Source organism: Colobus angolensis, unplaced genomic scaffold, assembly GCF_000951035.1.
Source record: "Colobus angolensis palliatus isolate OR3802 unplaced genomic scaffold, Cang.pa_1.0 Scaffold81, whole genome shotgun sequence".
Taxonomy (NCBI): domain Eukaryota; kingdom Metazoa; phylum Chordata; class Mammalia; order Primates; family Cercopithecidae; genus Colobus; species Colobus angolensis.
This window is the reverse complement of record NW_012121932.1, coordinates 11,073,920-11,101,509: the sequence shown is the minus strand read 5'-3', so window position 1 is coordinate 11,101,509 and position 27,590 is coordinate 11,073,920. Positions and strand designations below refer to the sequence as shown.

General features: G+C 46.5%; 1 protein-coding gene across 1 annotated transcript in view; it reads left to right on the top strand.

The window, feature by feature from the left end:
* Nucleotides 1-26,795, top strand: part of CAPN8 (calpain 8) — a 78,418-nt gene extending 51,623 nt beyond the window's left edge. The window contains exons 10-21 of the mRNA XM_011929493.1: nt 271-446; nt 4,156-4,167; nt 7,344-7,555; nt 9,499-9,535; nt 14,555-14,623; nt 17,433-17,490; nt 19,087-19,151; nt 23,153-23,221; nt 23,604-23,682; nt 24,271-24,387; nt 25,294-25,352; nt 26,553-26,795. Coding sequence (XP_011784883.1) covers nt 271-446; nt 4,156-4,167; nt 7,344-7,555; nt 9,499-9,535; nt 14,555-14,623; nt 17,433-17,490; nt 19,087-19,151; nt 23,153-23,221; nt 23,604-23,682; nt 24,271-24,387; nt 25,294-25,352; nt 26,553-26,555 — 956 coding nt within the window. The 3' untranslated portion in view covers nt 26,556-26,795. The remainder of the gene's footprint in view (nt 1-270; nt 447-4,155; nt 4,168-7,343; nt 7,556-9,498; nt 9,536-14,554; nt 14,624-17,432; nt 17,491-19,086; nt 19,152-23,152; nt 23,222-23,603; nt 23,683-24,270; nt 24,388-25,293; nt 25,353-26,552) is intronic.
* Nucleotides 26,796-27,590: the final 795 nt, after the last annotated feature.

Here is a 27,590-nt window from a genome sequence, read left to right as displayed (position 1 = left end):
AGTCAAGCGCTTCTGGGCTCCTGGTTGATCAAATGGACAAGCACACATTTCCAATTGCGATGGGATATGTCTGTGTGTGTGGATGTGTAGGGAGGTAGGAGGAAATTCCTGACCACCTTGTAAAGAACACTTTCTGAGGCCTGCTTACTAGGCACAGTTTGGACAGAGCTGTGCATTCATTAGGATGATCAAGGTTCTTCCTTTTACTTTATTCTTCTTCATCTCCTCACCCGCTACACGGGGAACCACCATCACCTGGGTGACTTCCAGCCACTTACTGGACCAATCCTCAGTTCAAAATCCATTTGGATGAAGTGGATGAAGACCAGGAGGAGAGCATCGGAGAACCCTGCTGTACAGTGCTGCTGGGTCTGATGCAGAAAAATCGCAGGCGACTGAAGAGGATAGGACAGGGCATGCTTAGCATTGGCTATGCTGTCTACCAGGTACTGCTGTGCTGGATTTGTCCGTCATTACACACTTTATGTTTTGGGGCTGAATATCTTGGCCAGTCATTGTAGCACATCTTTCTTATTGCTGGAGTATTCCTAATCGAGAAGTGCCCTTGCTCCCCTATATAACAATCCCAGTGGCCTTACTGAGGCCTGAATTCCACAATTAGAGATTCATTCCTATGGCTTAAGCCTCTGCTGTTAACACCGAGATGTGTGACACGTTAACCTTTGCCTGTCATTGAGGGCTCAGTGTACAGGTGTTCATTGGACTCTTTTCCAAGTACAGCCTTCCCCAGGGACAAGAGCCAAGAACATGGGGGCATAAGGCACTTGAGGTGGCACAAGGAGGATGAGGGGCATCACTGAGTCAGGGAAGGAGGCTGGATATGGGAGCCAAAGACAACTATTCCCTGGGAGGCCTTGAGACACTTGGAGCACACAGAGCATGAGCTGGGGTGATGGAAACCACGTGCCCGTTTTCAGTTCTGGTGTCTCTGGAGTCTGGAATACAGCTGACTCTGGGCTCACGCTGCAGTCCCTGGCTAACGTGCCAGTTTTCCTGGCAGCCACCCCTCTACAGACTTAACAGCCTCACAGATATATTAAAGTAAGACCTTTGTGTCTTGACAAGTCTAGCCAGAAACAAATTGGAATCCACTTTTTTATACAGGCAAAGACTCCTTTTAACAAATTCCAGCGGGACTTATGGTGGTTGTTTTTTAAAACAATTTTGTTAAAAGAATTTCTTGGGAAAAATACAATTCTAATCAGGAAGACCAAGAGCTGACTGGAGGCCCAATATCTCAGTATAAATTAATGTATGAAAAAAATATTGTAATAAGAAACCAGTAAGGGAATAGTGCAATTGTCAAGATCCTATCTGCACTCCACCCTTTATTTCTCATATTCTGGAATTTAGGGCTTTAGCGTTTAGGGTGTATATGTGTATGTGTGCACATGCACGGGCACACGAGTGTATTTTATGTTGAAGAATGGGAGTTGGAAAATAATTGCTAATTGATGGCAGGAGAAAGGAATTGCAAATAAATAAGCTCCAATTCTACTCTAGCTTAGCTCTTTCATCTCCACCTAGAATGTTAGTAGCACAAAGCCAGACTCTGTTTGAAGAGATAAAAACCTGTTTAGGCACTTAGTGTATGCACATCAAGTCAACAAACTTTAATGAGCATCTACTATGTGCTGGGTGCTGTACTATAAGCTGAGGACATGGAGGAATATCACATAGTTACTGTCCTCAAGGTGCTCACAATCTGAAGTGGAAAGTCAAATGCACACTCCACTGGCAACAGAGCAGGGCAGATCTGCTGTGATGGGGACCAGACACAATGGGCTGGGGTCACCTCAGCTTCATGGAGGAGGAGATTTTGACGAGAACCTTGAAAGATGAGATGGATTTCAAGGGAGAACATTCCAGCCAAAAGGATATTTCTTGACAGTGTGAAAGTTAAATGATGGTTTTGGAGAGTTGATAGTAGGTGGGCATGGATGCAGGGTGGGCTACTCAGTTCTTCATCCATCAGGTCTACCTTTTTTTTTTTGAGATGGAGTCTCACTGTGTTGCCCAGGCTGGAGTGCAGTGTTGTGAACTCGGCTCACTGCAACCTCCATCTCCCAGGTTCAAGCAATTGTCCTGCCTCAGCCTCTTGAGTGGCTGGGATTACAGGTGCATGCCACCACATCTGGCTAATTTTTGTATTTTTAGTAGAAATGGGATTTCACCCCTGTTGGCCAGGCTGGTCTCAAACTCCTGACCTCAGGTGATCCACCCTCTTCAGCCTCCCAAAGTGCTGGAATTACAGGCGTGAGCCACCACACTCGGCCAGGCCTACCTTATATAACCAGACCAGCAAAGCATTCTTTCAAAGGGACTGAAATAGCTTTGTGTGTCATGACATTTGCACTCATAAATAATATATAAAGCATATCAGTTTTTTAATCATCAAATTACAGCTGCTTAAAAAATATTCCAGTGTATGTGATCTGTGGTCCTTCTACATCTGGCCACAGGCATATAATTTAGAGCATGACATCCGTAAGTGAAAACAGTTTAAAAGTCAGGTTAAGAGGGTATCAGGAGTAGCTGGGGTTATAGGGAGTAGCTGGGGTTGCAGCGAGTGGGTGCCATATTCTTATTCCTGTATTTCTCTCCTCTTGCTTTAACTGGAGTTTGGATTGAGGATGAAAACCTGCTGCTGAGTGAGAAGCAGCCAGGCGCCTCCAAAGGCTAAAGAGCCCTCCTTGTCTGGCCTCCTCTCTCTCCCCTTTATCTTCCTGCAGTGATGCCAGGCCAGTCTGTCATTTGCAGTCAGGATCCTGCATTTCAAAGATGACTGTTTCTTTCCATCCACCCACGGGCAGTGGCTAAGGCCTGCTTCCTTACCTTGTTGCTCTGGATTTGTGCCACCAAGAGGCCCCACCTGCCTGGCTCACTTCCTGTCGGGTGATTCTTGGCAGGGTGAATATGGAGCATATTGATGGCAGTGGAGGTGGTCAAGTTGTTTGTGAAAAGATGGCCCAAGGGGTTAGGAAAGCCCCTGCCAAGGGTGTGTAAAGGCTATTAGGCCAGGAGCCAAGAGGAAGATACTTGTGAGGCCTCTGCGTGGGTGATTTTGGTTTTACACTCAAAATTAGAGGAATGACTATGACCCTGGACTCTTCTGCTTCTGCTGCCAATGACACAGGGGGCTCCAGAAGTGAGCATGCTAGCGTTTTCCCTAATATTGTTGTTTCTCAGAGTTATAGGCAGTTGACCATAGACCTAAGTCACAAACAATGGTTATAATGGTTTTCTGGTCAAAAGGGCCTATGTGTCAGGAACAAAGAATGGAAAGGGACAAATTGGGGGGTCTGAATCCTCTTCTCTAGCCTGGCATAGGAACCCCAGGCATGGGGAAGCTCCTACTCTGGATCTGAGAGCTACTCTCTTGTGGGAGTCAACACTTCCAGTTGCATAAAATAGAGCCTAACTTGAGCTACGGTAGTGAAAAGAATATACCAGCTCATGAAACCAAAGCAAGGGAAGGAGATGGAGGCTTGGGACAAGGGACTTAGATACTACCAGGATTATTTCTCTTGACATCTCCTCCTTAGTGTTGATGGCATTGTGCTAGTTTGGATTTCTTCATTCCCTAATATCACTAGCATTAAGAAAGGTGCCCCTTCTGTTAGTTCTGATTCAGAAATCCCAGAGAAGTAAGTCTCTGATGGGCTCAGCTTGGGTCATGTGCCTATTCTTGACTCATTTCACCACAGCCAAGGGCAGAATAAACTATGGCTCAGGTTAACTGAGATTCCCTCACTCTGGTCAAGCTCTTGATCTTGGACTCTAGGTCTGTAGGTCTATAAGAAGAGATTAGTTCTCATTGAAAGCCCAAGGCTATTACTCTTGAAGAATTTGAGATCTTGGTAGATTCTACAACTAGAAAAGTATGAAAGTAGAACTTAGAAATCTGGTGGGCCCCCACCAGATTTCTAGGATCCTGTTTATAGATGGCCTTGAAATTCATCAATAATGTTCCAGTTTCAGAAATGCTGACTGGCTTCTCACTTTAGCACAAACGTCTTCCTCAGTGGCCCCAGGACTGCACAGTCTGTCTGCAAGACATAGGAAGGGACGAAAAGGAGCAGAAGGAGGACCTTGAAGGTCTCAGGTGACCTGCTCTTTTCTTCTGCCCCACAGGTTCCCAAGGAGGTGTGTGAGTGCTGACAGAAATTCCTTCCTTTGGTGAGAAATAGTTTGGCTGCCTTCAGGATGGGCAGCTGGCAGCATCTGTTTCCTGTGATAGAAGCTGGTTGTTCCACAGCTCTTACATGATCCAGTCATGAATCAAACTACATGAGTAGGCTGGTAGCTCTGAGAGTGAGTGAGGATCATTGCAAGTCCCATCTGTCAGGCCCTCATAGAAGGAACAGTGGTGACCTTTTCCCCCATACCCCTGCTGGTCTGAACAACGTGATTCCAAAAGGCAGCCAAGGTTGAGAACCAGTGTTCTTTCTGGGCTTCCTCCTGCTGGAGTCAGTTGCACTAATTAGGTAGAGGTGTATCCACCCTGCTGCAGCTTTACCCCAGTTCTTCTGGGTTTTCAAGCTTGGCTAGCCATGAAGCATGTGCCAACAAGGCTCAATTCATCAAGTCTAGTGTATGCCTTGGTCCAAGGCTGCAGATTACTGGTCCACCTGCCCTTGGCTCACAAAGTGCATGTTATTGATTACGGACGGAACAGACAAGCAAGTGAATGGTTTAGAGCAAATACCTCTTACTGATGCAGGACAGGTGAGCCCTCAAATTGGGGCTTAGCCTGGGAGGGTTCTTGGCTTCACCCAGGAAAAATTTCAAGGACCAGCCAGTGGTGTTAGACAGCAACTTTTATTGAAGTGGCAGGGTAGAGCAGTAGCAGAGGTCCTTGCAGAGCAGGGCTACCTCAATAGCCAGTGAGCCCAGAGTGGCAGCTGACAGGCAGTTCTACACTCATACCAACTTTTAATTATATGCAAATTAAGGGGCAGATTATGCAGAAATTTCTAGAAAAAGAGTGTTAACATCTGGGTTGTCAGGTTGTTGCCATGGAAAGGGGCAGTAACTTCTGGATGTTGCCAAGGCAACAGTAAACTGATATGGCACACTGATGGTTATGTCTTATGGAGAGGTGCTTTCACCTCTTCCCTGTTTCAGCTAGTGCTCCATTTGGTCCAGCCTCCTGCTAGGAGTTGAGTCCTACTACCAGAAAATAATTAAAACCAAAGCTGAGTTAAGCCTGGGTGATGGTGGTTCCCATCAGAAATGCCCCATTTCTATGAGTGAGAGGTGACGTACACACACAATGGAGCTTTCTCCAGCAGCACCTCACAGTGCCCTCAGTGTGTTACCCTGGATCCTGTGCTCTGCAAGTGCCAGGGGGCCTTCAGGACAACAGTTGTCAAACTTAGAATGTGCTTCTGAATCCCCTAGAATGCTTTTTAAAGCACAGATTTTTGGGCCCCGCTCCTGGAGTTTCTGATTCTTTCAGTCTAGGGTGGGGCCTGAGAATTTGCATTCTAACAAATTACCCTGGGGTGCTGCTGTTAATCCTGACCCCACACTGAGAACCACCCTTAGTTAAGCCTACCCAACTTCCATCCTGTCTTTTTTTTTTTTTTTTTTTGAGACGGAGTCTCACTCTGTGGCCCAGGCTGGAGTGCAGTGGCCGGATCTCAGCTCACCGCAAGCTCCGCCTCCCGGGTTCCCGCCATTCTCCTGCCTCAGCCTCCTGAGTAGCTGGGACTACAGGCGCCCGCCACCTCGCCCGGCTAGTTTTTTTTGTTTTTTTAGTAGAGACAGGGTTTCACCGTGTTAGCCAGGATGGTCTTGATCTCCTGACCTTGTGATCCGCCTGTCTCGGCCTCCCAAAGTGCTGGGATTACAGGCTTCAGCCACCGCGCCCGGCCCATCCTGTCATTTTGAACTGTGCTATGTCAAGGGCAGATGTGGGGGCCAGGGACCTTGTGGCACCTGCTTACTTGGGGTCCCTGGTAGGACAGAGTCTTACCCAGATCTTGCCTCAGTGTTCTTCAGTCCCCACTCTGGCCTCCCAAATAGGACTTCTCTAACCTGCTCCACCCTGGATTCTTGCTGGAACTCAGTTTGCCCCCTTCCCAACCCAAGCCAAATTAGAGTAGCTTCCCTACTTCAACTCTCCTGAGTGCTTTCTCCTGCCAGTGCCCTGTCTCCTCCCTTTGCTACCATCAGGTATGGCAAGAATGACCTTTAACTCATGACATGTAGGCCTTGGTCACGTCCTCGCTGGCCACACCGCCAGCATTCTCCTGCCCAGAGTGTAAGCATTTTTAGGGAGAATCTCAAGGACTGTGGGCACCCTAGTGGCCCGGTCAGTGAGGACTTCCTGGGGACTCTATGTGGAGTCCTGGCTAGGGTAGTGGGGGCAGGTGGCCTGTTTCCTTCTTTGCTTAGCAGATCTGTAATCCAAAGAGGGTCTGATGACCACGAGTGAACACTGTCCACTCTGGGGTGGACATTTCAGCTCCAGGTCTCACAGAAGTTATAGCCCTTGCAGCGTATCAGCACCTGGCCTCTGTCACAGGCATCTTGATGAAGATTGATCGTAAAGACGCAGTGCTATGGGGAGGCTTAATTACAGCAATAATAATGTTGGCACCTGTGTTTTGGAAGCACTGTGCAGTCACTAATTAGCCTGTGTCATGCACCAACAGCCTCCCACCTCCACGCAACAAATAAGTGGGTCCTGGAGAGCATCATCGCCTGTTGAGGAGAGTCGAGGCCCTGGGGAGGCTGGGGGGACTCCGGATTAGGCCTAGCTGTGGCTGCCCCCACTGCCTGTCTCTTTTAGAGCTGCCTCCCTGGGCTCCCAGACTGACCATTGTAGTCTCTTTGCAGAGCAGTTTTCCCAGATAGTCAAAGGTGAGCAAGTTTTTGTGGCAGCTTTTGCTTGAGGACTAGGATTTAAGCTCTTTTCTCCAACCTTGGGCCTGTACTGGGAAGGTCAGTGCCACACTCCCAGAGACAGCTGCAGAATAAAAGAGTCTATTGGATTAGAAAGGAAAAATATCCAGACAGAAGCTGAGCGCACACTAGAGATCCTGTTACTCAACCTTCATTTAACTGGGGAGGCCCACAGGTCAAGGTCACAAAGGCAAGATCAATACCTCAAACAGGGCCTGGCATCCAGAAGGCACTCAAAATACACTTGATGATTGACATACAGTGAGTTCACAACAGAATCCGTGGCCTCCTGATTCTTAGCGCAATGGTAAAAATCAATAATTCCTAAATCAGCACGAGAAAGCTGAACTCTTGGGCTCTCATCTTCCAGGATTTAGCAATAAATTGACTCTGCCTGTTGTTTTGTGCAGCTGGAGAGTCACACGGTTGCACACGTGGGCCGGGATTTCTTCCTGGACTACCAGCCCTTGGCGCGCACCAGCACCTATGTCAACCTGCGGGAGGTCTCTGGCTGGGCCTGGCTGCCCCCTGGGGAGTACCTGGTGGTGCCATCCACGTTTGAGCCCTTCAAAGACGGCGAGTTCTGCTTGAGAGTGTTCTTGGAGAAGAAGGCCCAGGCCCTGTGTGTCTCCTTCCCTCCGTGGTGGGGAACAGTTGTCTGTGGGCCCACAAAGGGAAGTGGCCCCATGCAGGTGCAGGACCCACCCCAGTTCCCAGTACATGTTCCCAGAAGAAAGCTCTAAGAAACTACAAGGCCAAAGGACCCTTCGCTGGGTGTCCCCCTCCTACCCCTCCACCCTCCACCTTGCTCTATAGGTCAAGGAGAGAAAGGGAACCAGGAGACCAGCAGCGTCCTGGACTGGGGCTCCCACCCCTGCAGAAGGAGCATGTGAGGCCCTGAGAGCGGGACCTGGACCGGAGTACCCCCTCCTCCCCTCACACACACCCCCCATATACACACCACACATACACACATACACACACATACACCACACACATACACACCACACACATACACACACGCCACACACATACACACCACACGCCACACAAACATGCACCACATACCACACACATACATCACACACACACCACCCGCCACACAAACATGCACCACATATTACACACACATACACCACGCACATACACACCACACACATACACACATGCCACACACATACACACCACATGCCACACAAACATGCACCACATACCACACACATACATCACACACACATCACACAACACACATACACAACACACACACTCCACTCACACACACCATGTATGTACACACCACACACATGCACTACATACATACACACCACATGCCACATATACACATCACAAACACATACACAACATGCACATTCTCCACTCACACACATACACCACACACATGCTCCACTCACACACACTATGTATACACCACACACATAAACACATGACATGTACCACCTACACACATATACATACCACATACCACACACATACTCCACTCACACGTAACACATATACACCACACATATCATGCACACACACCACACATACATACCACACACACCCCACACATACACAACACACACACACCAGGTATACACTACATGTACACACCATGTACATACAACATAACATGATACACATACACTGTGTACACACACATACACACACTACACATCAGTCATACACTGCACACTATATACCACATACATCCCCCATACATAACTATACACGTGCCATATACACACACCACGGACACACCATGCACACGCATATACCACACACCACACACACACGAACATTATGTATTCCATATCACACACATCACATACTACACAAACTATACACACTACACATACACACCACACATATGCATCACACACACAACATGTATACCACACATGCAGCACACATACTACAAGCACATGCACACCACACATTACATGCCACACACACCAAACACACCACACACCATACGTACACACTGCACACATCACACATCATACAGTACACACACCGTACACCACTCACACACACCATGTACATACAGTGTACACTCCACACAATCACACAGCACACACTCACACCACATACACACTATATACATGCCATTCACACACACCACATACATATGATACACACATACACACCCCACAGCACACACAACATCTATGCACCCCTGCAAGGACTGTGAGCTTGCTGGCTCAGCCCCAGAGGACATGTCAACAGGGATCATCCTTCTGGGGAATTCTGTCCCTACCTTACCCCAGTTACCATTCTTGTCCCTGGGAGTGATCCATCAGGGTGAACACTCTGGAATCCTTGAAGGGCCAATTGCACTGGGAAGCTCTTGTCTCTGATGAAAAACTCAGGGTGGGGTGGAGGTTGCGGAGGTGAGGGAGACGAATCCTGGCTAAAGATTCTGTTTATGCAGTTTTTAGTAGGAAATGAAGTCTGGGGTGTGAGGCCAATCTCTCAGGAGGGCCAAAATCTTCCTCAAAGAGCCCAGCCATTAGCTGTACTTTTTGTACTCATGTTAGGTTTATTTCTTTCTTTGTATTTCAGAGAAATTGGGGATGTGGTAGCTGGAAACCCACATGAGGTATGCAATCTTTTTTGTATGCCAAACTCTGACACTGTTGCATAGCAGTCATTCCAGCTTTCTTATTGATTCCTCAGAATTCTTTATGTATTAAGGATGGTAACTTCTTATTAGTTAGGGCCACAACATTTTCTAGTCCCTGTCTCTTCCTGATGAAAATGAGACAGAAGTAGCCCTGGAACCCAGGCTTTGTAATATATCCCTATCCCCTGGGGGATGTCTTAACGTCGTCTTCCACGTTTGATAAGCAGGACCCACAGATAGAGCACCCACTGTGCCTAAGCTGTTCTGTGAAGGATAGAGAAGTCCATGGGAGAACAGATCTAGTGTCCTGCTCTTGGATTGACCTCCAGTCTTTTGGAGGACAAATGATGAAAATATACACAAAAGATGAAGAAAAGAATACACCAGAAAACCCATCTAAACTTGAGGACATGTAGTCTGAGGGGTGCTGGGGGAGTGCCTAGTCTGGGAAAGCCCCATGGAGGAGATAGTTCTGAGCCGACTTTGGAGGAAGAAATATGTAGGGTTTGCAGTGTGGGTTCACCACCTGACTCCCTTTATCCCTCACTGTGCCTTCAATGTACTGTCCTTGCCCTCAGATGGTGGGTGTGCCGGGTGATGGGTATGTTGGGTGCTGCTGCTCCCTGAGAGCCATGCTGTGTCTGTGGCCAGTGGGCCTGGGGTGGGGCAGGACCATCTACATGGGGGCACAGGCCCGTCTTGCACCCCTCTGTCCAACACTGACATGTCTCTGGCTGCAGATGCCACACGGAGTGCTCCCAGCTGCTCAGCTTGGCATCTTCGGCTGAACAGGGGTGAGGGCAGACATATTCTGTGATTTGACATGTGTCACATTTACAGGCTCCTGTTTCTGCCGATGCATGAGATGGTGCCAAATAAGGATCCATCTTGCCCTGGGGGTTTTTATTGTGAGTTTATCAGATAGAAAATGCATGTCTCATGTCTGTTTTTTCTTTTTTTTTGAAAGTTTTTTTTTTATTATTATACTTTAAGTTCTAGGGTACATGTACACAATGTGCAGGTTTGTTACATATGTATACATGTGCCATGTTGGTGTGCTGCACCCATTAACTCGTCATTTACATTAGGTATATCTCCTAATGCTATCCCTCTCTCCTCCCCTCTCCCCACAATAGGCCCCAGTGTGTAATGTTCCCCTTCCTGTGTCCAAATGATCTCATTGTTCAATTCCCACCTATGAGTGATAACATGTGGTATTTGGTTTTCTATTCTCGAGATAGTTTGCTGAGAATAATGGTTTCTAGCTGCATCCTTGTCCCTACAAAGGACATGAACTCATCCTTTTTTATGGCTGCATAGTATTCCATGGTGTATATGTACCACATTTTCTTAATCCAGTCTGTCACTGATGGGCATTTGGATTGATTCCAAGTCTTTGCTATTGTGAATAGTGCTGCAATCAACATACGTGTGCATGTGTCTTTATAGCAGCATGACTTATAATCCTTTGGGTATATCCCCAGTAAAGGGATGGTTGGGTCAAATGGTATTTCTAGTTCTAGATCTTTGAGGAATTGCCACACTGTTTTCCACAATGGTTGAACTAGTTTACAGTCCCACCAACAGTGTAAAAGTGTTCCTATTTCTCCACATCCTCTCCAGCACCTGTTGTTTCCTGACTTTTTAATGATTGCCATTCTAACTGGTGTGAGATGGTATCTCATTGTGGTTTTGATTTGCATTTCTCTGATGGGAAGTGATTCCAGTTAGTTTCTGAACTGGTGTGACTGCTTCCCTGCGCACTGTAGTTCAGCCAGTGGTCAAAAGTGGCCCCTCCCTCGAGTTGGTGGCAGTACCTGGCACCAGAGGCCTTTTCTGTGCTTGTGACTCTTGGTGATCTGAGCTGGGCAGAATTTTCCCTCCTACCCTCGCCTCAGTTGCCGATGCCAGCTCAGCCTTCTCACTGCTCCCAGGAGGACTTATCGCTCACAGTGGCATCTCTTTCTATGGGTCCCAGGCATATTAGAAAGGCTGCCGTTTGCCAGTGTAGAGTATGGAGCTGAGCTTGAATTCAGGTGCTAAGAATTATTCTCCCTCCTTTTTTGTGTGGGAAGGGCAGGGTTCTGCTAAATCAACTTCAACTGATTCTAAGCCCCCCTTGCACCAGGTTGGCAGGAGTTCAATCTTAGTCACTACTGGGACTTCCCATTTCCACCTCCCATGGTATTAGGGTTTTCTAAAGCCCCCAAGCAACAGGAAGTCTCTTCTGGTCCTGGGTCCATACTGGTTACCCCTGTGGTCAGCTCACAGGTTCCTTTATGACTGACAGCTCTTGGGCTTCTGTGCTCAGCATGGGGCCTAGAATCTTTGTTGAACTGGGAGTCCTCAGGCCAATGGTCCAGCCTCCCCTGCTGAGGTACCAGGACATGGCTAAGGAGCCATTCAAGGGTTCCCATATCCTCAAGATCCTGCAAACTTCAACATCTTCTTGGTCTCAGGGAAACCCTGCTTTTTCTCTTTAGGGCACCACTGTGCTGTGACTCTCTCTCTCTCTCTCTCTCTCTCACACACACACACACACACACACACACACACACACACACACACACACTCCAGAATACACAGATAATGTCCTCAGGGGACTCAGGACTTTACAGGAGACAGGAAGGGCTATTGCCTTCAGGAACTTCTGTTTTACTCCCTGCAGAAATCTTCAAGTCACAAACAGTTGGACATTCAAAGAGCAGAATCACCTGCTTTGAATGAGGGAAGGAAAAATTACAGGGTGAACAAACACACTCTTGGAATTTAGCCATGTTCACTTTGAGCAGGGTTGTAAAGATATTCCCAACATGCGATATAATGAATAACAAGAAAATAATTCCTTGCTTTTGCCATGCTGCCATACCATTTGCAAAGCATTTTCTTATAAATTGTATCAGGCAAATAGAAAATTCTACTATAATAAGTTCCTTGAGAACAAAAACTATGCCTTGTTCACCATTGCATTCAGACGCAGGTTCTGAACAGTTCCCAACATGTGCCAGGTGTTCAGTAAATCTTTTTCTGAATGAACAAATTGTGAAGAACCACAGTTGCAACCATGTACACACGTTTCCCTCATTCCCAGTGTCCAAAAATTCCCTCATGTCCAATGATAGCCAATAGTGACGGGGTGCCTGCTCTGCGCCTATGTGTGTCCATATCCATATACTGTTTTGTTGTTGTTTTTTTATATGCAACTTTATGCTTTTCCCCCAGAATAACAGAATATTACTTCATGTCCAGAATTTATGGACATCTCACAAGATTTTGGTATACTGCATTACATGAATGATATAATGTTGTTTTTTCCCCTACAAAACCACTTTAAAATCATAGATGTGTGATGAGATACAATGTGTTTATCATTTTTTCTTCTAAAAATCTAGATGTATTTTTGGATTAGCACATCTTCTATGTAAGGCAGCATGGTAGACGTTAATATCCTCATTCTACATGTGAGGAAACAGCCCCAGAGAGGCTGAGAGTAGTCAGATGCAGAGAGCATCTTCTGTGATGATCATTCCAGAGGGTGGTGGAGAGACGCATAGGCTGGAGTTTAATCCTGGCTTCACTGTTTACTGGCTGTGTGATCTTGGCCTGTTACATAATATTTAAAATGAAGTAACATTTAAAATTCCAGTTTATCCATTGGTGAAGTGTGGACAGTAATGAGACGAACCTCACAGGACAGTCATGAATATTAAATGAAATAATCCATGCAAAGTACCTGACAGGTAGTAAGTACTCAACAAAGACAAGTATTATCACTACAGTGGTTATCCTTATGAGTACAGCATCATCAAGCTATATTGGGCCTTTCGTACTCATCTTAGTGATAGTTTTGGAAGAAATTGACCCGGTTTTCTGGAAATTTCATGTCATCTGGGAAGCTGTCACTTTTCCATTCTGTCTTGTGGTGACAACTGGGCATTGTTCTATTTTGGGCAGAGCCCATTGTCACATCAGAAAGTCTCTGGAAAGAAGCATTTATATATTGGTTTGTAATTTCCAAAGGACTTTGACTCACATTAGCTCTCATTTGATTCCCAAAATGGCCCCATGAAAATGGTCAGGTTAAGTCAATATTAGAGTAGAGGCCATGGATGTTCAGAGCCCTGAGATAGTGTCCAGTAACAGGCCAATCTGCTATTAGAACTCCTGGGTTCTAGTTCTGCTCTTTCTACTAGGCCATGTTCTCAACTACTTTTGAAATCATGTTGCTCTTTGTGAATCTGATGAAAGCTAAGAAAAATTTTTTTTTCTGAGACAAGGTCTCACTCTGTCACCCAGGCTGGAGTGCAGTGGTACAGTCTTGGCTCACTGCGGCCTCAGCCTTCTGAGCTCAAGCGACCCTCCTACCTCAGCCCCCCAAGTAGGTGGGACTACAAGTGTGCGCCACTACACCCAGCTAATTTTTGAATTTTTTGTAGAAATGGGGTTTCACCGTGTTGCCCAGGCTAGTCTCAAACTCCTGGGTTCACGTGACCTGCCTGCCTCAGCCTCCCAAAGCATTAGGATTTCAGGCGTGAGCCACCATGCCCAGCCAAAAATGCATTTAAATATGACCCCAAGTTTTCATGCAATTTCTGGAGTTCTGACTCCTTGGAAAATTATCAGTGGTTCCTTTAGGAGTCCACAGATTCACACCAAGATTTTCTGGTGTCGGTGTCATTTTCTGAAAGTGGTTCAGGTTGTAACCTGAATTCAGAAATTCTGGGTTGGTGGGACTCACTTCCCCAAATCACTTAGAGAGAAAACTGCTAGGCCCCGGCGCTGCCTCCCTGCTCATCCCTGCTGGAATGTAAGCTCCCTGGGGCCAGAACCTTGGCTTTCTCTTGGTTTACCACCATGTGCCCCCACTTAGCCCAAAGCCTGGCACACAGTAGGTACATCATAGATACTAAAGGACGAAGGAATGAATTTTAAATCTTTGTCTTTCATTCTCCTTGACGATTCCCATTTTAACTTTGCAAATGTCCTTCTTTTTAGCCACATCCCAGTGAGGTGGATCAGGAAGATGGCCAGTTCAAGAGCCTGTTTGAGAAGCTGGCAGAGAAGGTGAGTGGAGGGCAAACACGTCTTCCCAGGTGGGCAGGAGAATATTCAGGAATGCTCAGGTCACTTCAATCTTTACTCCCTGAGGTCTCTAGGAGTAAAAAGGGTGAGACTCAGATCTCAGGGGACCCCAGCTTCTGTGTTTATCACCGTCCTGTCTTAAGATCGAGGACCTTTCCTACATTGCTTGGGAATTGGTACTGAGGCCGCTTATCTTGCTGCATTGACTGACTCTTGAGAAAATAGAAAAGCCAGATCTCCAGGTCCTGCCAAATGCTTTCTGTTTGCAAATTGGCCCTGTCAGATTGGGACTTCTGAATAAAAAGCTGGGACGGCAAAACCTCTCCAAATCGATATGCTTCAGAGTGGGGATTGCCCAGTCAAAGTGGAAGCCAGCTCAGCTAACCTGGCTTGGGATTAGTGTGCAGGACTAGCCCTGTTCCCTGCCACTGTCCTGCAGCCCTGCCTGCCCTCTGGGAGACCAGCAGCCTGAGGAATCCAAGCTTTGCCTGACATGAATGTAACTTGGGCACTTGGAGCAGAGAAAAAAGAACCCCCGATCCTTCTCCCCTGCCCTGGCTTGCATTCACTTTGGTAGCAGCCCGGTGGGGGCCATAAGTCAAAGCATAGCCAGGACTTGAAATGTCAAAACGGGCCCCATAAATACAGTGAATGTGTTGCTCTTTGGAGGATAATAAAGTGTGTGAAAAGGACCCTGAAGAGGAAAAAAAAAATGGTCTCCACCCCCCCCGCCCCCCAGGGGAAGCTCAGGGCGACTTTCTAGACTTAAGGATAAAATAGAAGAAAAGACATCAGAATCCCTCGCAGGAAATAAAACCTGGGAACAGTTTCTTTGTATAGCTATTGAATAAAACCCTTGCAAAGATAAGCCAATTTATGTTTTAGATGGATTTAGAGGCCAGTATTTTTGCCAACAAAACCTTGTTTCCTTAGCTGCCAAGGGGTCATATTTTATTAAGAACATCAAGAATGATGAAAGGAAAAGCTCATATTTGCATAGTTTTTCATGCACCTTATCTTACTTTTCTCTCTGGCTGCATGGGGCAGTATTGGTCACTCTCCTTGCTCTGCTTGTAAAGTGACCTGCACAGAGAGGTTAAGGAGCTGGCTGAAGTACAAGGCCTCATGAGAGATGGGGTCAAGGTCCAAATGTAGACTCTCGACATCCCATTTCTTTCCTGGCAGGCTAATGGGGGTGGTCTTCTAACCCCAGAGGCTTTTTAAAGGGGCCTCAGGTCTTTTTTTTTGAGACAGACTCTTGCTCTGTGACCCAGGCTGGAGTGCAGTGGCGTGATCTCAGCTCACTGCAACCTCTGCCTTCCGGATTCAAGCGATTCTCGTGCCTCAGCCTTCCAAGTAGCTGAGACTACAGATGCCAGCCACCACGCCTGGATAATTTTTGCATTTTTAGTAGAGACAGGGTTTTGCCACATTGGCCAGGCTGGTCTCAAACTCCTGAGCTCAGGTGATACACCCGCCTCAGCCTCCCAAAGTGCTGGGATTACAGGTGTGAGCCACCGTGCCTGGCCCAGGTCCTCAGGCCTTATTATTGGGACTGACCACTCTGTGCTGGGGTGAGGCCAGTTGTCTTCAGAGGAGACACTGCTTTGTGCAGCTCTTGCCTCTCTCATTTCCAGTACAATTACCAGGGTCTGGCTAGTGGAGGATGGGAAGATGGAAAGTGACTGGGCTAAAGTCACATGATGAATAAGGGACTGGGTTCAGACTGGGACCCAGACATCAGCCCAACACCCTTTCTCTGCATTTCATTGGTCATCCTGCCTGAGATCTGTCCTCCGTCTGAGAGTTAAGGGAAGACTCTTCCCTCTGACTCAGTGTTTATCCCAGATGCACACAGAATATCCTATTCTCTCAATCTCTGTCCCCAGTTTGAGATGGGCTCCTGTGTGAAATACCAATTCCTGTAGGTGCAGTGGGGAAAGCTGGCACTTTGGGGTGAACCAACCTTAGGTTCCAGCTCTGCCTCTTGGTAGCTACAAACCACAAGCAATTACATCACATGAAAATGACAAATGATGCTGTATGTATACAGTTCTCAGCAGTTTACAAAATCGTGACTTCCTTAACTCAAAAATGGCTGTGGAACTGTTATGAGGATTTAAGGATCTTCCACACTGGCTCTGGCACATCTGGTTCAATCCTATCATTGCTGTTCCTGTTACTTTATCCCTGTTCAAGAGAGCCCTGTGAAAGGCAGCAGGACCCTGGCATGGCAGTCTTCTGCCACACTGCATACCACACTCATGGCACTAACACACCTCTGGCCAGGCTGCTGGGGTCCCCAAAAGAAGAGGAGAATTTGAGTTTTTAAAGATGTCACTTGCTTTTAAAATCACAATGTTGACCGGGCACGGTGACTCATGCCTGTAATCCCAGCACTTTGGGAAGCCGAGGGGGGCGGATCATGATGTCAGGAGTTCGACATCATCCTGGCCAACATGGTGAAACTCTTGTCTCTACTAAAAATATAAAAATTAGCCAGGTGTGGTGGCATGCGTCTGTAGTCCCAGCTACTTAGGAGGCTGAGGCAGGAGAATTGCTTGAGCCTGGGAGGTGGAGGTTGCAGTGAGTAGAGATCACACCACTACACTCCAGCCTGGGTGACAGAGCAAGGCTCTGTCTCAAAAACAAAAGCAAAAACAAAAACAAAACAAAAGTCACAGGGCCAGTGGACCCGGTGTCTGACTGTGAGGAAGCACTGCGTTAATTCACTGTCTTGAAACAACTTGTCAGGGCCTGACATGGTTTGCATTTGGGTTCCTCTTTCTAGGATTCTGAGATTACTGCCAATGCACTCAAGATGCTTTTGAATGAGGCGTTTTCCAAACGTAAGTTCCTTCTCCGGGTCTTTCAGAAAATCTGTAGGAGATGCTGGGACGGGGTAAGGGAGGGGCAGGCATTGGGCTGGGAGCACCACAGGTAGGAGAAAGAGCTTTGGTGTCTGACCCCAGGGGTCCTGATTCAATCCAGCAAGACAAAAGGGGAAGAAGGAGAGGCAGGAGAGGGGGAGATGATGGTGGAGTTGAAGGCGGGGCTGGCGCTGGCGACCAGCCAGCCCCTGCGGGAACAAAGCTCCGTAGTGTCAAATGAAATTGCAGGCTGAGTCCCAGGAGAAAAAGAGCCGGGCTGGGATTGACTTAAGTGAAATTTTTTCACAAAATTAATAACTTGGATACCGTGGAAAGCTCTGCAGATGAAAGATCCAGTTCTGTAGCACATCTTGGGGGAAGGAGGAAGGAGGGATGATTCTGACTCTCCTAGACTGTCCTCAGTTCCCCATCTTTAGATTTTTGCAAGCCTCAGAGCTGTCAGAGGGTCAAACTGCACTCAGGAGGAAAGATTTGCATCTCCCCTCTGAGCCCCAGCCCATAGAAAGCCACAGGGAGCTGGTTTCTCTCCGAGTCCAGGGATGGGCCAGGTTAAGTCTTCCAGTGAATGATGGGCTCTCATTCATTCACTGCAGCAGGACTGGGCTTGAGAATTCAGGAAGCAGAGGCTTGGCCCAGGAACCAAGTCATACCCCTCCCAGGGACGAACCCAGGGCTGAGCAGATGGATCCCCAGGGCCCAGAGCACAGGCCCATCTCCTCTCCAAACCACTCTTGCTCCTGCAGTTGTGAAACAGAAAAAGCAGAGAGAAAGAGAGGGGGTTGCAGGGTCTTTGGCACCTGTCTTGGCTCCCAGGTATATGGAAGGTGAGGGTGGAGACCAGGGATGGCTGGAGCTCCAGTGACATGCCTGCAATTTAGTGAGGAAGGGCAGCAGCTGTCATTGAGTGGCTGTATGTTGTGATTAAAAGCTCAGGCGGTGGAGATGGCTGGCTTGCATTTAACTCCTAGCTTTGCCCCCTACTGGTTGTGACCTTGAGCAAATCATGTAATCGCTCTGGGACTCAGTTTCCTCATCTATAAAATGGGTATAATGATAGCATCTACCACATGGAGTTATTTTGAAGAGTATCTGTGCAGTGCTTGTAACAATACCTAGCCATATAAAGTTAGTTGTTTTATTAAGAACTTATCATATATCAAGCCTGGGCTAAAACTTCACTTCTATTATCTCAATTAATACCCAACCAGTCTTTGGGGCAATTATGGTCATTGTTACTGTTATGATTATTCCCATATGATGGAGGAGGAAATTAAAGCACAAATATATTAATTTGCTGAAGTCTGTGTCTTGTGGAGAGCCAAGCCAAGGTTCAGATGCTGTACTTGGATGCTGGCGCTTGTCCGTTCTATCTCCCAGGGCACCAGGAGGCTCAGGCACATCTGCCCACAAGCCTGCCATGATGCTCTCTTGGCAGAGACCAAGTTTGGCTCCACACTCTTGGATGGTATCTTTGAGGGTCTTCTACCTTGGAGGTTCTTTCCCTCACCTTCAAATGATCCAATTCCCACTCCCCTTTTCTATTTAAATCTTTAGGAACAGACATAACATTCGATGGATTCAACATCAACACTTGCAGGGAAATGATCAGTCTGTTGGATGTATCCTTTAAATGTTGTATTATTTTTTTACTTTTGTCCTGTTTTTAAAGACTCCTCCACCTTTTCCAGCTAGAAGGAAGGGAAGGGTAAAAAATGAGAAGGGGAATGAGCAGGCATGGAGCATATGTCAGGGATTGTACTTGAAGCCTCAAAGGAAAAATGTATCATATCATGGATGTGCCTCAAAAAGCTTGAGATTATCTCCGTTTCACAGGTAAAGAAACCGAGGTGTGCAGTTTTTAGGTGACTTATTTAAAATAATGTAATCTGGAGGTAGCAAGCACGGGGCATTTGTGTACCTCCTCCCTCCACACTCTGTTCATCTCTTCATCTTCCTCCTCCCCTTCATTTCCACCCATCCCCACCCCCACCCTCTATTGCTCCCTGCTTCCTGAGCTCTCCACATCACTATCTGATCTTTGCTTCAGAATCTTAACATGGCTTGTGGACAGCCACTACTGATAGTTTAGAATTATCACACAAGATAAAACCTATTTGTTCTCCCTGATCTAATTTAACCCTCACTTGATATTGAAGTATGATGTGTTAGGCTGTTCTGACTGCTATAACAGGAGACCATAAACTGGGTGGCTTATAAACAACAGAAATTTATTTCTTACTGTTCTGGAGACTGCGAAGTCCAAGACCAAGGTGCTGGTAGATTTTGTGGTGGATGAGGGCCAGTTTCCTAGTTCATAGACGGCATATTCTTGCTGTAACTTCACATGGTAGAAGGCGTGAGGGAGTTTCCTGGTGTTCGTTTTATAAGGGCACTAATTTCATTTCTGAGGGTTCTACCCTCATGACCTAATTACCTCCCAAAGCCCCATCTCCTAATACCCTCGCATGTGGATTGGGTTTCAGCATATGAATTTTGGGGGACAAAAACACTCAGTCTATAGCAAATGGGCAGTAGTTTTTGGGAGGAATGGAGAAGGTTAAGGCATTCTAGGTGGAAGGAACTTTCTAGGTGTGAAGGCACAGAGGGTGAGTGGTGTAACATCACTTCCTTAGAGCTTTGCCTACGGTGGGTCCAGGTTTCCATTCATCACAGTACTGATGGTGAAGGTGATTTCTTTAAAAATTGAAGCCTTGGAGGGTCCTTCTCCATTCCTTGGGGCCGCATCCATGATGAGCTCTGTTAATCCATGATGATCTTTACTGTGGGTTCTTTCATTAACTGTGGGGGAGGAAGGATTTTCCTTTGCGTGGTTGTCATGCAGAGTGGTCCTGGATGACAGAGCATGTGTGCACACCTCTGCATGGCTGATCCGCCATGGAGGGCTGGTGCTATCTTTTGGTCTCTGAGCTTCAGGCTGCCACTCCCTGCAAAAGGCTGGGGCTCTTTAGCCCTCGTGTCTTTTCTCCATGCTTAACAATTTAATTTGTGGGCCACAAGGAACTGTTAAGTGTTGATTCACTTTACTGCAAATAGTTCCTTGGTTTCTGAATCACTGTCATCAAACCCTGTCTGTTGACTTCAGTTTAGATTTGAGAGTTGCCTTGTAATCTACCCATTCATTATTCCCAGTGGTATTTGTGTCTTTCACGGTTCCAAGAGGGGCGTGACTCTCTGCCACTCTTCAAGAGTTTCTGTTCCACAGTTTAGGTGGTGTGGGGCAGTGGTTCTGAATCAGCAGAAATACCCATGGAATCCTTAAAAAAATAACAGTTCTATTGAGATATCATTTACATACCATACAATGCACTCATTTAAAGTATATCAGTCAATGGCTTTCACGCATTCAGAGTTGTGCAACCATCATCACATAATTTAGAACATTGTCATTACCCTAAAAAGAAACCCTGTACTCATATTACCAGTTGCTCTCCATTTCCCCCAACCCCCACCCCCATCCCTAGGCAACCACTAATCTACTCTCTGTCTCTGTAAATTTGCCTATTGTGGACATTTCATATAATGAAATTATACAATATGTGGTCCTTCGTGATTGGCTTTTTTTTACTGAACATGATGTTTCACGTACTATAGCATGTATCAGTACTTTTATCACCCATGGGGTGTTAAAAATACAGTTTAAAAATACAGGCTTTCACATGTCCTACAAAGTGATAGAAAAAAATTATAAAAATTGGCTGAGCACAGTGGCTGATGCCTGTCATCCCAGCACTTTGGGATGGCAGGCAGATCACTTAAGGTCAGGAGTTCGAGACCAGCCTGGCCAACATGGTGAAACCCCATCTCTACTGAAAATACAAAAATTAGTCGGGCGTGGAGGCACATGTCTGTAATCCCAGCTACTTGGGAGGCTGAAGCACGAGAATCGCTTGAGCCTGGGAGGCAGAGGTTGTGGTGAGCGGAGGTCACACTGCTACACTCCAGCCTGGGTGAGAAAGTGAGACTCTGTCTCAAACAACAACAACAAAGACAACAACAACAACAAACAAACAAAAACCCCTGATTCCTGGAGATCCTGATTCCGTAGGTGTGGTCTCTGCAAGCAATTTTGTCTGGAATTGAAGACCACTGGTGTTAAGGGACAAAGGCTTAGAAACAGACAGGGGTCCAAATTCTGGCTCTACCACTTATTGAGGTGTATAAATTTGAGGAGGTTGCTAAATGCTCTGAACTTCAGTTTATCCTGGAAAATGGGATAATGATATTTAGCTTGTGTGGCTATTGTTAGGATGAAATGAGATACAAGTCTATAGAGTACCTAGACCCGAGTGTTAGCTTCCTTTGCACACTACTCTTCTGAGATGTGTTGGTTGAATTATTAGTAAGGATTTGAAGGCTATGATGCATTCAACACTCAGTGCAGATTATAGATCCAATAAAACTGACTTTCTTAAAGGATGAGGCTTACAGGACTTTTTGTTTGGCTAGTTAAAGGAGGTGAGAGTGATAGTCTGTTTTAGAATTCTAATGATTTGTTCAGAGATGGGGTCTTGTCATGTTGCCCAGGCTGGAGTGCAGTGGCTATTCACAGGCACGATATGAGCTCACTGCAGCCTCAAACTCCTGGGCTCAAGCAATCCCCCTGCCTCAGCCTCCCGAGTATCTGGGGCTATTTCAAAATTTTAACATTGGTGCTGTAATGTACATACCGTTTATTGATTAGTTGTGATTGGTGAGAAAATTGCAGAGTCTCTAAGAGACTTAACTTTAGAAGCGTAAGTGCAGTTCAAAACGAAATCCCTATTGACGAGCACAGTGTTAAAAAAACAAATAGTTGTGGCACTTTGGGAGGCTGAGGCAGACAGATCATTTGAGGTCAGGAGTACCAAGACCAGCCTGGCCAACATGGTGAAACCATCTCTACTAAAAAAAAAAAAAAAAAAAAAAAAAAAATTAATGGAGTGTAGTGGCGGGCGCCTGTAATCCCTGCTACTTGGGAGGCTGAGGCAGAGAATCGCTTGAACACTGGAGGCAGTGGTTGCAGTGAGCTGAGATCACACCACTGTACTCCAGCCTGGGCAACAGAGTGAGACTTCGTCTCAAAAAAAAAAAAAAAAAAGTTATGGAGTAAATGTAAATTGGACACAGAAAATCCCTCATAATGTCCTCTTGTTTGGTTGCATATTGGCCTATCAGCAGATCCTGTGGCTTAGACTCCCAATCCCATGGTTCCTGGCTCCTGATGTCTTTTCCCATAATATTTTGACATTCCAATAAACTCTAATTAGCTGAATGATCAATCACAGAAATGTAAATCTAGAAGTGAATTTGCAGTTCATACAGCTCCACCCTGTAAATAAAACAGGATGATTAGGATACTCATGATTTTGCAGATTGGCCAGCTCATGACTTGCCCTTTTTTCCTAGCTCTGTGCTTGGCCTCAGAGGAGGGTCTTGGTGCGTGTTTGACTTTTAAATCTTTATTTGAACCTGTTACACACTGTCACCCCTACTGCTCTGCTTGTCACAGACATGGAAGGTTCACTAAGGCCTTAAGGCACTCGTGCAAGCTCACAAGAGAAAGAAATCCTTAAGGCATGTAGAATTTGGACTCAATCATGTTGGTCTTTAATGTGCCTAGAGCAATGGAATGGGCACTTTGGGGCCGTTGGAATTCAAGACGCTCTGGCTGAAGATTCAGAAGTATCTGGTAACTCTTCTCTTCCTTCTGGGCATCCTCTCTTCTGTTCTAGTCCTCACTTACACTCATTCCTGGTCCATCATAGTCTGACCACATCCGCTAATCATGGTCAAAACTATTGAGACCTGGGCACATTGATCATGAAGGAACAAGAAGGCAGTGAGAAACTCTCATGCCAATCACTGCCCTGAAAGCCCTGCTGTTCAGACAGCAAAGGGGCCAACATTGGCCAAGCTCTTATCTTTGCTCTGAAACCTTCTTGGGAGGAGTCAATAGGGTCTCTTTTTGAATGTGTCCCTGGCCTTTTGAGGAAGCAGTGTGGTGGAGGGAGATGATTCTGGTAGGGGCTGTGAATGGCTATTTTCTACTTGGGATTTCTTTCCTGCTTTAGGAGATCTATCAGGAAACTGATTATAACCACTCGGGCACCATTGATGCCCACGAGATGAGGACAGCCCTTAGGAAGGCAGGTGAGGACACATCCTGTAGACAGGGTCTTGGGATCCAGGTATGCACATTGTAAATATTTATTCTCATGATGATGATTGCTAATGATCATTATTTGTAGCTATCTTATATGGGATATCAAGGCAACAACAGAGCTTTGTTGAGTACCTTCCCGGTCCAGGAAAGGGAGAATATTGCCGGATTCCATATAGCATAATATTTTAGAATTTTTCCAAGATCTCTGCCTGTTGCTGGGAAGGTGACAGCAATTACAGAGGATGGGGCTATGAAGGAGACAGAGAGGAACTGGCCAGACAGGCAGCTGCCTCACCTTCTCTGCTTTCGCTTGCTGATGTCACCCATGGCTGAGTTGGTGCTGGTGCTAGTGCTGGACGTGGAATGAGGCTGAACCTGATGAGGAGTGGCTACAAGGAAAGGGATGGATGGCAAGACACCTTCTGGGATCCTCTAGAGAAGGCAGAGTCAGACCTGGGCTGTAGATTGATACAGAACCACAGAGGGAACCCTGCAATGTCAGCTCCTTGAGTGTTTATGGGAGACAGTGCTGAGTCCTCTGTTCCACCCGTGACCTAGGCCCCCTCTGCCTTCAGGTTACACCCTCAGTAGCCAGGTGCAGCAGACCATTGCCCTGCGGTATGCGTGCAGCAAGCTCGGCATCAACTTTGACAGCTTTGTGGCTTGTATGATCCTCCTGGAGACCCTCTTCAGTGAGTCACTCTGTCCTCCAGCGCCATCCTACTAATCCCAAGGTGCAAGGTGGGGCAAGGGCAGGACCAAGGGGCAGAACCAGACATTGCCTTTAGGAGGCCAGGGGCCCAGAAAATGATAGACAGGGTTTCTGTAATGCTGGCACCTTGGGGGTGAGGGGCAACTGGACCCGAAGGGGCTGAGGAAGTCCAGGCTGGCCAGATCCAGGACAGAGGCTGCCTTTTTTTGGAGACTTACAAAGCTGCCATCCAGACTATTGTGTATCTATAGTGTGCAGTCACTAGGCCAAGATGAATGAGTCCCAGTAACTGTTCTTAGATGGCTTTTAATGTCTATTTATATTTGTTTTTCAATATGGATCATATTGAGAGCATTCCTCCCAGCAAAGGGATGGAGGGGGCCCTCTGGAAGGCAATAGGCATTTTCCTGCCATATTGGACCTTGAGATTAGATATCTTATTAGGGAGGGATTTTTTCCTTGCACCGAGGTTTGGTAGGTGTTATGTTCTAGTAAGTCAAGGTCAGTTAGCCAGAGACAATGCTAAAGGGCTGGATTACCCACAAGCAAGACAACCACCATCTGTTTGACAACACTGCACCTTGATAAAGTAATTGCACGTTTCTGATATAAAGCTTCTGAGGATGGAGATACCAAAGGGACCATCTCTGCTGGCAATGGGGTTTGTCTGTTTTGGCAGGGGGGCATCTGATTCCCCAAAAGCTCATCATGTGCCCTGGATCTAGCTTTTTGAGGTCCCTGGGGCTAGGTGGGGACTGGAGGGGAAGAGGTTGTAAGGGAAAGGGGAATTCCCCAGGTGGGGATGGGGTAGACAGAGGCAGCTCTCTGACTGTTCCCAAGTCCAGGAACAGCTTTATCTAATTTCATTCCTTCTCTGGTGTTTTAGAACTATTCAGCCTTCTGGACAAAGATAAGGATAGCATGGTGCAGTTCTCTCTGGCTGAGGTAAGTGTCCTGAGGTTTGATGAATTGCTGGCTGAAATTCTTGGACCACGTAGTTGCTGAGTGGTGCTTATTCCTGTTGACTGTCTTAGTTCCATGTGAATACCGTGCACATTCTGTGGCAGGCACCGGGGGGAGGAAGGCAACTGCTATACAGCTTTCCAAACATTTTTGTTTATTATTATTATCATTGTAAAGATAAAGCTACAGCTACATTTCAGATAATTTCAGAGATGCAAGCCCTTGTTAATTTGGATGGAGCTGTGGGTGGTGGGCACAATATAAAGTGTCTGGCTTTTAGGACCAGCTGTCTTAGAGGGACCCATGGAAGGATGTAGGAAACAAAAATGAAATTGCAACAGGTAGAATGAAGATGCAAAATGAATGAGTGTTTTTACTGTGTACAAGCCACGTAATGTTTTTGCAGAAAAAATCAGAGTACTTCCCCTGTGGACACTGCACCCCTGTATGGCAGAGGCCTTTACTGGCCAGAGGGGACAGCAGGAAGTGTGGAGATGTCTCTAGGGTCCAGGCAGGGGACGGCATTGGCCTTTGACTTGCTTCTGAGGCGGTGGAACTAGAGCACCAGTTTATTACTGGCTGTGCCCAGTTGTCTGTGCCCATCTACTTTCTTTTCTTCTCTAAAGTGGGAATGCCATTGACCTCTTTCCTGTAGCCCAGGAAAGGCCTTCCTATAAATAGACCTGTGGATTCTTACAGATACCTGGACAATAGTGTGGAACCTGAAATGGAGTGTGGTTGTGTGGGTGCATAAAATATACATATATGCACACACACAAATATACATATATAGGAATATATATACATATATAAACAAATACATATATAGGAAAAGATATATACATGTATATAGGACTCTATAGGGATATATACACACATTTATTGTGTATATATATGTGTGTATATATTAGTATACACTATTGTGTGTATATATATGTGTGTGTGTATGAATATACACGCACATACCTATTTTTGGAGCTCCCTTTGGGTCTAGAGCTTTTTCTAAGTCACGTTTCTGTAGTGCCCTTGTTCAGGAGTTAGTGACGTAGTAAAGGCCTTCCTTGCTTCCCATGTTTGAGCAAGGCACTTACTGGAGAATGGAGATAAAAGGAGAGCATTGATGGTGAAAGCACCCCAGCCCCTGAGAAGCCAAGAACTCAATCTCATCCTTTTCCTTTGCAGTGACTGTGCTGCGTCTTGGTCTGACCTGGGGTTTCGGACATCAGTGACACTCCCTGCCCCACTGCTTGCCTCTTGTCACCCCTTCTCTACAATTTTGTGAACATTTATGCTCCAGTGGCATTCACTGGTTGTTTCTTGCCCTGGGTCTCTTTCAGCAGCACTGAGCTGTGAGCTATGTAAGCCGACCCGGTGGGCCCACTGGAGGGAAAGCAATCAATTAAAATTGTGAGCCAGAATGGTTTCCGCCTTTCTCTCATGATATGCTATCTGGGCTGTATCCTGGGCTTTTTATGCTTTAGGAAAGAAGATGTTCTCGGGAAATGGCACAATACAAAACTGCTGAAAGATACAAAATGTGGGTTGATTTCTCAGAGGAGAGGTCTTCTGTGGACCGAGATGCATCCGGAGGCCACCTTCAGGAAAGGAGCCCAGGAAGGGAGCAGGGATGGGATGCTGGGAGAACAGGGCTTTCTTCCTTATTTGCAGACACGGGAGGCTGCTTGACTGTACTGAGGAAAATTCTTACCTGGCAAATAGCTAGAGGGGAAAAGCAGTTCAGGTTAGTTTTGCTCACAGCTGAACGCTGGCATCTTTGTTGTTGGTAAGAAAATAGATGGCACAGCCATGGTGTCCTAAGGGAGGAATGAGGACAAGGCTGGTTGTTCTATGCAGACACGAAATATCAAGGAGAACACACACACACATACACACACACACACACATACACACGCCTTGGCCCTGGATCAGTCTGATTGATTATGGATTAATTTTCTCTTTCTGGAAGTAGATGTAGATGAATGTTCCTTATAGGAATACACCTCCTAAGTACGGCAAGCACTAGTTGGCTTCAATGCTGCCTTTGAGTTTCCCAAGACCCAGTCGGGAGGCAGGGGCAGGCCCTTCACTGAAGAGAGGAGGTAAAAGTTCTGGGCCCTCACTGATCAGGGAGGGGCTGTGCCATCACACCACTGCAGGGAGGGCTCTGTTAATGTGATGGGAGAGAAAGAGATATAGTTGTTTTAGCAGCCTGCGGGTCCC